This window comes from Sorex fumeus, unplaced genomic scaffold (assembly GCF_029834395.1).
Source record: "Sorex fumeus unplaced genomic scaffold, SorFum_2.1 ptg000095l, whole genome shotgun sequence".
In the NCBI taxonomy this organism is placed as follows: Eukaryota; Metazoa; Chordata; class Mammalia; order Eulipotyphla; family Soricidae; genus Sorex; species Sorex fumeus.
In genome coordinates, this window is record NW_026606152.1 from 2,469,731 (window position 1) to 2,482,831 (window position 13,101).

The following is a 13,101-nucleotide window of genomic DNA, read 5'->3' on the forward strand; positions in this document are numbered from 1 at the left end:
GAGAACTTGTTGTTGGTCTTTCCTGTGAGGGTAGGGGAGCTGGGAGTGCAGGTGTCTCTCAGATTTGCTGCATGAGAAGTGGTTTGTGAACAAGCTTTACTTTCCATAGGATTTCTGGTGGCCAATGGCTGCTCCGACTGTGAAGTGACGATTCTCTGCTTTTCTTTTTCCACACTTTTCTGTGGGACACGGAGACCTGGGGAAGGGTGGGTGGGGAGCAGCTCTCCTGTAACTTGTTTCCTGAAGGCCAGAGATCCGCTTTTCTTCCCTGCAGAACAACTTCATCAACCTCAGCTTCCTCCGCCTCTTCCGGGCCGCGCGGCTTATCAAGCTGCTCCGGCAGGGCTACACCATTCGCATCCTGCTGTGGACCTTTGTCCAGTCCTTCAAGGTGAGGCCCCAGACTGCCACTTGCCTGTCAGGCGTGCCATGGCTCCCACCCCAGCAGCTCTCCCTGTGACCATGCCTGGGTGAGCTTTCTAACTGACGCCTGGTGGTAAACGGAGGTGGACCTGGGAGGAGGGCCTGTTTTCAGGGTGGGGTTTAAGGAACTGGGTCCCCAGCCACTGTCCAGAGGGCACGCCTCGCCCTGAGCCCACTTGGTGTCCCCACAGGCCCTGCCCTACGTGTGCCTGCTCATCGCCATGCTCTTCTTCATCTACGCTATCATAGGCATGCAGGTGCGTGGAAACTGGGCTGGGCACGAGGGTGGGGGCACATGGGGAGGGGCACGGGGGTCATCTCGTGGGAGGGGGCATTTGACAATGTACACTTCTAGCAGCTCAGCCCCACTTAAGACCTTCTGTGATCTGGACCCTCAAGCCATCTGCATGGCCTAGGACACAGGATGGGCCTTGGCTCAGGGCCCACCGACTGGAGCCTGCCCCTTCCTGCCTGCGGCGTGGGGTCCTGGCATGGAACCCCTTCACCTTGTTGGGACACAGTTAATAGGTGCTGGCCTGTGCACCTGTGTGGTGTCCAGTGCTGGTAGTCTGCTGGTCAGCAGCGATTCTGAACCCCCCTTGAACTTCAGCATAGGACCCAATCATGCCAACGGGAGCCCTCAGCAGGCCCAGCCATGCATTGTCCTTCCTGCATTCAGCCATTCAGGTCCATTGTGTCCACGGGGCTGAAGAGCACCCGCTTGGCCAGAAAACACTGCAGATATAGAGCTGAGTGGTCTCCCAACAGCATTGCCCCGCCGCCTGCACCTACTCTGTTCCCACACTATTTTCATGGCTACAGCTCTTTAGTATAGTTTGAAGTTGGGAAGAGTTGGTGCCTCCTGTCTTCTTTTTCCCAGGACTGCTTTGGCTATTTGGGGAAGGTTTTTTATTCCATATGAATTTCAGGAGTGTCTAATCGATTTCTTTTTGTAAATATCATGGGTGTTTGAATCTGTATAATGCTTTGGGAGTGTATTGCTATTTTGCCATTTTGACAGTGTTTGTTAATCTTCTTGACCCATGAACAGGGAAAGTGTTTCCATTTCCTCATGTTCTCTTTTGGTAGTGTTTTGTAGTTTTCTTTATATAAGTCTTTCACTTCTTTTGTTAAACTGATTCCTAGGTACTTGATTTTCTGAGACACAGTTGCAAATGGGAATGAGAACTGCTTTAAAACTAGTTCAGTCTGCTTTGGAATGTGATGAGATTGGTGCTATTTAAAACCCATTTATTTATATCTTTTCCTGCTTTGGTCTTTGAAGGTACAAAGACAGATTTTGCTGCTCTTTTTTGTGTGTGTCAATATACGATCTGGATTTCGGGGTGTTTTTGGGGGGTGGGGAGACACCCACAGTGCTCTGGGCTTACTCCTCGTTCTGCACTCAGGGATCATTCCTGGCAGAACTTGGGGAACCAAATGGGGTGCTGGGGATTGAATCTAGGTCGGCCGCATGCAAGGCAAATTCCCTGTTATGGCTCTGGCCCTGGATTTTAGGTTTTAAATAAACTATAATCAGTAGAAATCTCCTGTGTATAAGGTCTTGGGCTAATCCCTGGCTCCCCATCAAAAATAAATAATAAAAGGTCAGAACATCTCCCAGCAAATAGTATCACTGATACAATAATTATTTCTTTTTTCTAAAAAAAGAACTAACTATTATTACTGACTCATTGACATTGTTGCCCTGAAAGAAATCAATTAGAAAGCTTGGGAGAGAGGAAAGGGGTTAAGGCACTTGACTTATGTGCAGCGAATCCTACTTTGCTCCCAGATCCACCTATTGTCCCGGAGTGACCCTGAACACAGAGCCAGGAGTTTTCCCTATGCACACCTGGACATGCCAGCAACAACCTCCATGAAAGAAAGCCAAACTCATGTTTTCCACAGAAGTCTTACAGGGAAGATCTGTGGGATTCATGAGAGCATTTCTGTGGGGGCTCACACAGGTAAAGGTGTAAGTCGCTGAACCCCAACTTACATAGCAGAGCCAGAAAGTGAGCTTGGCCTCTGTGACAGTCTTGTGGCCCCTGCAGGGTCAGGGCTGCTCTCTGGCACTCAGGACACGTGTGTATCTTTCCCGCTGGTGCACAGAGGCTGCAGCAATGATGGCTACTCCCAGGGAGAACCTGAGGGCCCACTGATCCCTGGCCCTGGCCCCTGAACACCAGCCTGTTATTCTTTATTCTAGGTCTTCGGAAATATTGCTCTGGATGATGAAACCAGCATTAATCGGCACAACAACTTCCGGACATTTTTGCAAGCCTTGATGCTGCTTTTCAGGTGCGCTCTGGCTAGACTCAAGCTTGTTATGGGGAGTGTGGCTGCCCCCACCACAGTCAGGCTGACCTTCCCTTAGTGGGTCTGTCCAGTGTCCCCTCTCCCTCACTGGCCTGTCCTGTCTCTCTGCTCTGTGCTCCCCACAAGGATTTGCCCCCAGACCTGTGCCCAGTGAGGCTGTGGGGTTTGTAGCAGGGCCTTTCCCTGTACGCTGCTCTGGGGCTTTCCTCCATGGCACTCATGGTCTCTGGGGCCTGGGATCTGGGAAACAGGTCTGCAGGAGCCAATGACAGATTGCTGCTGCTCTCATGTAAGAAGCCCAGTGGACAGGACTGAATGGCCACCTCCAGCCACTGTCCTGCACAAGAACCTCAGCCTTATGAGTTCTGGGGCCAGTGAAACAGGCCCCAGGTGGGACCTAGAGGGGCTTGGAAGACCCTCTGCAGAGGTGCTGGGAAGAGGCAGGCCCTCTTTCTGGATGGGGCATCCTGCTTTGAGATGAAATTGGGGAGGGTCAAATGTCTCCTGCCTCTAGAGTGCCCATCATGCACCCTTTTCTAGCAGGAGGGAGGGACAAGGGAGTTCTGATGGGAGTTTCCTGCCCAGGCCTTCTTCCCATGTGTGATGTGTCTCTCTGCATGCTGATGGGTGCAGAACCCCGGCTGCAGGTAGAGGTACCAGCAAGACCATCCTGAGCAGCTGTCTTGGGGCTCAAGCAGTCTCTTTGTTGGAAGGTGTGAATATGACGAATTTAGAGCAGATTTGCTTTGCTGAGCTGCCTGGAGAGAAATTTCCACTCTTGGTCCTGCATCAGTCTGGTCACACATGGCTAGACTCTCTGGCGCTCCCCAGGCCATAGGGTCTTCTGCTGTTCTTCCTCAAGCTCTCCAGCTGCCAAGACCTCCTTGTGCCACCAATACTTGAGGCCATCCCTGGAGTCGTCCTTTGCTCTCAGAGGCCCTCTTTGTTTCTCAGTTGTGGTCTGGTGCAGACTGGACTTGCTGCCCTGCAGGAAGCCCCACTCCTGACCTTGGCAGTGGTCATTGGAGAGTGGCCCAGCTTCTGTCTAGGAGCAGCTGCACAGTTGCAGAGGTGAACCCAGGCCTTTGGCCCCGTGCAAGTCTGGTACACATCAGTTTTGGTGTGTCTGCAAGCCTAACAGGGAAAAAAGAGGGCCCTGCAGCTGGTTGTTGGGTGCAAGAGAGGGTCTCAGCTTGTGTGAGAAACAGCTTAGGTGGATGTGGCTGGGGCCCATGATCAGGGGCTAAGGCAGGGGTTGGGGAGGTGGTGACTGAATGCAGGCTATGGGAAATTGGTGACTCTTGTACTTTGCAGTGTGTGAAGGATGTTGAGCAGGAGTTGCCTCCTTAGTGTTTAGTGCATACACTGTTGCACCTGTGTTTAATACACTGGTTGGTGTATCTCTGATTAGTACATCCACTGATGCCATTGTATTTAGTATAGCCACTGGTGCACCTGTGTTTAGTACATATGCTGTACCTCTTCGTTAGTACATCCGCTGGTGTACCTGTGTTTACTACACACACTAGTTCACATGTGTTTACGATACCCGCTGGTGCACCTGTGTTTAGTATACCTACTGGTGAGCCTGTGGTTAGTATACCTACTGGTGTGCCTGTGTTAGTATACCTACTGGTATGCCTGTGTTTATTACACCTACTGGTGTGCCTGTGTTTATTACATCTACTGGTGTGCCCATGCTTAGTATACCTACTGATGTGCCTGTGTTTAGTAGCACTGCTAAACACAGGGGAACAGCCAGACACCAGTAGAAAACTGGCTACAGCTCACAGGAGCACTTGCTACTTAACTCCATTTGAGCAGGAAGAACTCTGGCTGTTTTCTGAAGGCTGGTGAGCTGATGAACTAGACATGGTGAGATGGGCATGCAGATACTGGCACCATGATCTCTAAAGCTGCATTTATTGAATTGAGAAAGGAGACCTGACCTAGCTGGAGTGCTGACTTCAAGGTGCCTGATAACCTCAAAGGGTGTGCACCATGTTGCTGGCTCCTGACCCAGCGGCTCTACTTAGGACTTTCAATCTCTCAGTTACTGTGCAACTTTAAAGCCACTGGCCAGAGGGTTCCTGCAAAGAAGCAGCTCTGTTACCTGAGCCTGACGCCTCTGTGGGTTCTCTGAGGAAAGGGCCCAGAGGAGGGATGCCTGACCCAGCTCTCGTAGAGTTCCTGCACCGCTGGTCCCTGGGTGGGACTGAAATCATTCCTTCCCAGGCCCCAGGGCCTCATGGCTCTGCCCTTCTCAGGAGTGCCACTGGGGAGGCCTGGCACGAGATCATGCTGTCCTGTCTCAGCAACCAGGCCTGTGACGAGCACGCCAGTGCCAGTGAGTGTGGAAGTGACTTCGCCTACTTTTACTTCGTCTCCTTCATCTTCCTTTGCTCCTTTCTGGTAAGTCCTGGTCATGGCACCAGCTTCTTGATCCCACATCTCTGGCTTTTCATGCATGTCACATTAAAAGCTTGTCTGTTTACCTGGAAACACTGCCAGTAGCCTCAAGGGACTAACTTGGTGATAAACTCCTGGAGGTACTTCTGTAGACAGGATTTTAAGTCTTCCTGGGAGTCTGTCCCTTTGTTCTCAGCTCCTAGATGGACTTCCACAATGGTGGTAGGGCCTCAAAGGCAGTACCCCAGTCTGCTTTCCCCAGGTGAACAAGATGATAGAAACAATTAGGATGGGGTTGGGAGATAAGAGGGCCAGATCCCTGGAGTGTAGATCTTCTCCCAGGCAGCAGAGCCTCTAGGAGACTGAGAAGGGCTGCCATGGTCCTCTTGGCCTTAGGACCTACAGGAGAACTATTGAGTGAAAAGGGGAAAAGTGGAGGTTCCCATGGCCTAGACAAAGGGAGTGTGAGAAGAGTTGGGTGGGCTCGGGTCAGTGAGAAGCTGACCTGATGTCAAGGGCTACAGAAGTTAAGAGAAAGCAGAAGAATTTGTGTCTGGGTATTCAGTGCCCCTTACCTGAAATGCAAAGACTGGGCAGCTTGGGCTGAAGATGCAATTTGTCATTTTAGTGTCTGCATATTTCTGGGACTGAGTGATGTCCTGTCAGTCCCTGCTAGATGAAGACTCCTGACTTCAGGATCATTTGAGTGATGCAAGTTCCTAGGCCCCACCGAAGTTGTTGTTCTTGGGGTGAAAGACCCAGGAACCTGAGTTTTAACAAACTCCCAGGTGATTCCATGGTTGCTAAACTTTGAGGAACAACAAACTAAGCAGACTGTATGTAGTTTCAAAAAGAGGCCAAATACTGAGCCCTGGGCACATTGAGACAGAACAGAGTATCGGGCCTAGAAATTTAGAGGGAGTAGAGACCGAGAAGGTGGAGAATCAGGAGAGGTCTGCCCAGAAGTCCAGAGAAGAAAGTTTCTCAGATGGGAAGGCAAAGTTATAGTGTGAATTGCCAGAGGTCAAGTCACACAAGGACGGAGAACCATCTTTGGCACTGGAAAGGCAGAGGCCATGTGTCTTTGGCATGGGGGACCAAAGCCTTATTGCAGCAGTTTCAAGAGATGATGGGAGGCAACAAGGATAGCTGAGGCACTGCACACTCATGGCCAGAGCAGGAGCAGAGTGAAGCAACACATGGTTGGCTCCATGGGCAGAGAAGTATGTCATAGACAGTGAATATTCCAGATGAGCAGAAGGAGGGAAAGAAGAGTGAGTGTAAAATGTGATTTTAGGGGCTGGAGAGATAGTATGGGGATAAGACATTTGCCTCGCATGGGCCAGCCGACCCTAGTGCAATGCCCAACGCTGAATGGTTCCCCAAGCTGGGAGTAGCCCCCAAATACCACCACATGTGGCCCAAATCCTGGCACCCCCCAACCGCAAAAAAGAGAATATGATTTTAGTGCTGGACATGGGATCTCACTTAGCTGGGGATGGAAAGTGGTGAGGTCACACCTATGGACAAAGACATTTAAGGCACAAAAGTTAGAGGAAAAAATCCAGAAGATAACATACTCAAAGGTAAGAGTGGGGGTGGTTGTGATCAGAAGGTCCAGGAGCAGACAGTGAAGCCAAGTATGGTTGTTCCATCTCAGTGGATAATCACAGAAAGTGATGACGAGAGTGGAATTGGACATAAAAGCAGAAACCAGATTCTGGTGTTTAGAAATTGGGGGAACAGGGAGAATATTGATAGATCATGATAAGAAAGAGCAGGATTTGAAAACAAAGAAAGAGAATAAGGGACATCCATATTTCAGCTAGACCAAGAAAGAAAAAAGTGGCCAATATTCAGGTGAGATGAAGATGTGCTTCCCGAAGTACTGGGAGGTGGGTTTTTTTTTTTTTCTTTTTGGGTCACACCCGGCGATGCCCAGGGGTTACTCCTGGCTCTGCACTCAGGAATCACCCCTGGCAGTGCTCAGGGGACCATATGGGATGCTGGGAATTGAACCCAGCTTGGCCATGTGCAAGGCAAACGCCCTACCCGCTGTGCTATTGTTCCAGCCCCCCAGTACTGGGAGTTTTGGAGGGTGCAGTAGAAAGTTATGGTGGCTGGGAAAGTGTATTTGAAAGGGGTGAGCTCCACACTATTAGAGAACTACGGGAAAATCTGTAAAGTGAGTTTCCAGGAACCAGAACAGGGTTAGCATGTTGGTGTCATCCCTCGACACCTCTAAGGACCACTGTGGGCAGTGGATGGGGTCAGGAGGCCTTTTGGAGACCAACGGTCCTCGAGGGAGGGAGGAACATTGCTTTCTAGCTTGTTCAAAGACTTCTCATGTTCAAGATCTTGGGTACAACGTTGAACCCATCAGCCTGGCCTGTGTGCTTCTGACTGCAGAGGGTGGACTGTGCCGCTGATCACGTTCATGACCCCACCCCCCACACAGGGCAGGGCTATTTCCCCGACATATCCAGAATTAACTGAAAATTCATCAAAGACCTAAACATAAGACCTAGAACCCTAAACTTTCTAGAAGAAAACCTAGGGGGCAAATCTCCAAGACCTCAGATTTTGGCAAAGAAATTTTACATTTGATAGTGAAATTAGAAACAATAAAAGAAAATGATTAATTGGGTTGTTTGAAGTTAAGGACTTGTATACATCAGAGGATGTGATCAACAAAGTGAAAAGGAATGGAGAAGATGTCTGCAAATCTGATAAAATGGACAACTCTCTAAAGAAAAATACATAAATGCCCAGTAAGCACATAAAAAGAATGTATGTCATCACTAATTGCAGAATGCAAATCAAAACAACAATGAGATACCTCTTCACACCCATCAGGATGGCTATTGGAAAATCAAAACAGAAGTGCAGTGTTGACTGCTGAGGACAGGGAGAAATTGAAACACTTGTGCACTGGTGGGGATGTGAAGGGTGATACCACCTTTCAGGGAAAATGGAAAATAGCAGGTGGTGCCTTAAAAAAATTAAAATAGATGACAGTAGGAGCCTGCTCTCCAGTTCTGGGTATGTACTCAAAATATTGAAAGTGGGACGAATAAACAAGTGCTGGTATAGATTGTGTGTGTGTGTGTGTGTGTGTGTGTGTGTTTCTGGGAATCAACCCAGACTTCACCTTCAAAGCAAGTGTTCTACCACTGAGCCTCATCCCTGGTCCTTGATTTTTATCCATGCTCTGAGCAGCATTATTCACATCAATGCAATGGTGAAGTAGATGAGGGTACACAAACAGATGGTGGATAAACAAGATGGAATAGAAACATACAATGAAATGTTATTCAGCCTTAAAGGGAGGTGGGGCTGATACTGCCATGTAAAGAATGAACCTCGAAAACATTGCATTGTGGAAAATTAAATTAAGTGTCACAAAAGGAAAGATACTCCACCTACACGAGGTACCGGAGTCAAAAAACCCTGGAGACAGGGTTGGATGGTGGCTGTAGAGATGGGGATGGAAGAACAGTTGGTGCTTGTTGGGATAGTTTCTCTTTGAAAAGATGAGAAATTTGTTTGATGGATGATGCTGCTGAGTATTTGGACCACTGACTCAGTCACACATGCTTCAGTTGATGAGTTTATGTATATTTTAGTAGAATGAAAGAGATACTAAAAATAATGTGAGGCTGGGAAACAACACAGAAGTTAGATGCATGCCTAGCATCAAGTGCTTGCTGAAAGTTCCTGAGGCGACCAGGGTGGCCCTGATAAGCCCAGCACCACAGACCTGAGTAACAGTGCATCCTGAATCCTTGCACACATGCACTGAAACTCTGTCTCAGTTGACTGAGAATTGCCAATGGGTCCACTGGACTTCCTGGGCACTGCTTGGGAGCCACCCCCCGCAACCCCCAGCAAGAAAAATAACTTTTTTTTTTTTAATGATCCTACTTCAGAAATAGAAGGGAATGGGCCAGAGAGATAAGATAGTACTGCAGGTAAGGTGCTTGCAGCTAGCCTGGGTTTGATCCCTGTCTTCACATATCGTCTTCCAGGCACTGCCAGGAGTGATTCCTGAGTGTAGAACCAGGAATTATCCCTGAGCACTGCCAGGTGTGGCCCAAAAACAAGCAAACAAAAGAAAAGGGGGATGCATTCTAGGGGGGGGGATCCTTCTCATGCATTCTATGAAACCATTCAGCTTTCCTGATGTAAAGCCAGACAAAGATGTCACAGAAAAGAAACCAGTGAACAACACCACTTAGGAAGAGACACATAAAATCCCTGAACTGAGTATGAGCAAGACAGTTCTAATGGGGGGCTGAGATGATAGCACAGCGGGTAGGGCCTTGCACTCGGCCGACCGGGCTTTGATTCCCGGCATCCCATATGGTCCCCTGGAGTAATTCTGAATTCAGATCTAGGCGTAACCCCTCAGCATTGCCAGGTGTGACCCAAAAAGGAAAAAAAAGAAAAAAGACAATTCGAATAGTACTTGATAGGATTCCACAGTCTTGTAGCTGCGAAAAGTGGCTATCAGGGGCAGGATTTCTCATGAAATAAATGACATGAGGCTCCCACCAACTCTCAGTCCTGTGGTAAATGAGGTCTGAGGTGCTAATGTACAAAGTGGGGTTGATAAAAATGTGTTATGTGCTAAAATGTGCTGAGAGTACAAGTTAAATGTACTTATCTATGAAAAAGGGTGAGTGTGTGAGGCAATAGCCTTGCTGATTGGGCAGTGTGGGCCCCTTCACAATTCAGATTTCCACAAAATCAACTGTTCACCTCAGTGGATCTGGAGTGGTGAGTGGAACAGTGGTACTGGCATTAGGGTAGACACAGACAATGGAAGAGGATTGAGAGTCTAGAAGTAATCCCAAATCTGTGGCCAGCTGATTCCTGACAAGGACACCAAGATGATGCAATGTGAAAAGAATATTTTCTTTAACACTGGTAAAGAGACAACTGAATAAAGTCACATGCACAAGATAAAATCATGCCCCTTCTCACTCATAACAAAACTAACCCTGAATTGGCCAGAGATCTAAAGAAAGAAAGAAAACTCTAGAACTCTTAGAGGGAAACACTGGGCAAATCTTAATGGTTTCATACTTTGGAAAGAATTCTGAGATTCAATACCCAAATCACAAAAAAAAGGATAAATTGGAGTACTTAATTTAAAAGAACAAAGAACATTTAAAAATGTAAAAATAATATAAGGAATGAATGGGTGAAAGTACTGATAAATCACAGTTTTGATATTTGAAGAATGTGATTCTTCACAACCAAAAGAAAACCAGCTATTAAAATGGGCAACAACTGGAATAGATGTTTTCCCAAAGAAGATGTACAAATCAGCACTAAGCATCACTATAAGGATAAGAGAACAAATTAATAAAGACATATGCACAAAAATAAAACAGTCCACTTTATACCCTCTAGGATGGTTATAATAGTAATTTTGGGAGTGGTTGTGTTGCACCTGGCAATCCTCAGAGATTACTCCTGGCTGTGCACTCAGGAATTACTCCTGGAGGTGTTTGGAGGACCATATGGGTTTCTGGGGATCGAACCCAGATTGACCACATACAGTGAAAACGCACTACCCACTGTTCTATTTCTTCAGTCCCCTATAATAGTAATTAAAAAAACAGGAAAACAAGTGTTGATGAGGGCATAGAGAAATGGTACTTTGTATTCACTGCTAGTGGGGCAGGGGTGAAGGAGAAGCACATGCAGCAGCTTCTATGGAAAAAGCTTACAGATTCCTCCAAAACCAAGTCTTGAGGCACAGTTTGATCCACCAATCCATGAGGTGTGCTCACAGAAACCCAGACTTGAAACAGATGTTCACATAACATAATCTATACCTATCCAAGGTGGAACAGCCTCGGTGCCCGCCTGTCAATGGGGCATGGAGGATCATGCACATCCGGATCTTTCCTCATGGTGTAATACTCAGCAGGTTTGACTTGCTACCACGTGGATGGCTGAGAAACATCACATTCAGTGGAAGAAAATTACTTCATATGACACCATGTGATATATGACTATTTATGGTTCATATGAAAACTCCTCTGGCAAGCCACCCGTGATGTATTCGATATGCCAAACACAGTAACAACAAAATCTCCAATGGAGATGTTACTGGGCCCGCTCAAGCAAATCGAGCAAAATGAAAACTCCTGATTTGCTCGAGCGGGTCCAGTAACGTCTCCATTTTGAGACTTGTTACTGTATTTGGCATATTGAATACATCACGGGTCGCTTGCCAGGGTTTGCCGTGTGGGCAAGCTTTGCCCTGTGTGCGAGATACTCTTGGTAGTTTGCCAGGCTCTCTGAGAGGGGCGGAGGAATTGAACCTGGCTCGTCCAGGCTGGCTGCACACAAGGCAAACACCCTACACTGTGCTATCACTCCAGCCCTGGGCTGGAGCAGTAGCCCAGCAGGTAGTGCATTTGCCTTGCAAGCGGCAGACCTGGCGAACCCAGGTTCGATTCCTCCGCCCCACTCGGAGATCCTGGCAAGCTACTGAGAGTATCTCGCCCGCACAGCAAAGCCTGGCAAGCTACCTGTGACACATTCGATATGCCAAACACAGTAACAAGTCTCGCAATGGAGATGTTACTGGGCCCACTTGAGCAAATCGATGAACATCAGGAGGACAGTGCTACAGTGCTATGAAAAGTCCAAAACAAACCCGGGCCTTTCCTGGCCTGGAGATGCACTCAGTGGTACCATGTGCTTCTGCGGTAATGAGAGATGGTCGGGGCTAGAGAAGGGCTGCAGAGGGTTGACATTGCACTAAAAGCCACTGGACAGCATACTCAGGTGGTCATTTGTGTATTGTGTGGACTTCATGAGAGCAGAGCCGCCTGCCAGCCCTAGGGCCAGGCTTCTAGCTGCTTTGCTGAAAGCTGACAGAGGAAGAGATGAGGGATGGCAGGGTGGGGCGTAGGCATGAGATGTGCAGGTGGTGGGGAGGGCAGCCTGAGTGAGGACGGATGCTGAGCAGAATCCTCCAGAGAACTTGCTGCTAGGGACAGCACGTGGGGCCTGTGTCTGGAACATGCAGCTTCTTCACCCATTGGGTGGCTAGGAGCCCCCAGAGGCCTGGACAAGGCTGGCATCAGGTTCTGTGGGTGAGTGCCCCAGGCGAGTGCTACCCACAGACCTAGCTGGGGGGGGTGGGGCTGGCTGCGGTCTGGGTCACCTCCTCTCCTTCCTGTCCCACAGATGTTGAACCTCTTTGTGGCTGTGATCATGGACAATTTTGAGTACCTCACGCGGGACTCTTCCATCCTAGGGCCTCATCACCTGGACGAGTTCATCCGGGTCTGGGCTGAGTACGACCCGGCTGCGTGGTGAGTGGGTCCCTGTGTTCTGTCATCCCCGGGTTCCAGGACAGGGATGAGGGGCTGCACAGGGCCCCCACGAGCACCCCTCAGGGTTTCAGTGACCCTGGGATTCACACTGCTCCTGCACTCCCCACTTTGTCATTCTTGGGGTCTTAAGACAGAGAGACCCTCTGTCTAGCCCTCAGGGAGCTGCCTGAGCTTTATGAGAGGTTCTCAGGGACTTTGTGGCAGTTTGCTGTCTTCTCACAAGCTGTCACATAAAGTGCTGTGGAGAGCACAGTGGGAGGGGGTGGTGGGGTACAGTGGAAGGGAATGGGGGACACAGTTGCTGTCACAGGAGCAGCAGCAGGACCACGCTTCAGGGTTCAGCCTCATGGGGCTTGAATGCTTTGGGGCAGGGGACAGAAAAAATTTGCAACCTCCAGATCCTGTGTCCCAGGGATTCAGATACCTCCCTCTCTGCTACCTCTCTTGGGGACAGAAGCCACCATGCTTTGAGCCCCAACCCAGGATTCAATGGTAGCTATCTGTATCTCACTGACATCAGAGTGAGCAGGGAGGGGTGTTTTGATTGTGGCAGGAAAGGGTCTCTGTGTTGCATAAGTGAAGAGGG

The 13,101-nt window shown here is 48.9% G+C and overlaps 1 protein-coding gene across 7 annotated transcripts in view; it reads left to right on the top strand.

Moving 5' to 3' along the window:
- The window catches only part of CACNA1B (calcium voltage-gated channel subunit alpha1 B), a 167,086-nt gene that overhangs the window by 132,013 nt on the left and 21,972 nt on the right, over positions 1 to 13,101 (top strand). For all 7 annotated transcript variants that reach the window (XM_056132892.1, XM_056132893.1, XM_056132895.1 and 4 more), the window contains 5 exons: positions 275 to 391; positions 615 to 680; positions 2,636 to 2,727; positions 5,013 to 5,157; positions 12,367 to 12,494. In XM_056132892.1, coding sequence (XP_055988867.1) covers positions 275 to 391; positions 615 to 680; positions 2,636 to 2,727; positions 5,013 to 5,157; positions 12,367 to 12,494 — 548 coding nt within the window. The remainder of the gene's footprint in view (positions 1 to 274; positions 392 to 614; positions 681 to 2,635; positions 2,728 to 5,012; positions 5,158 to 12,366; positions 12,495 to 13,101) is intronic.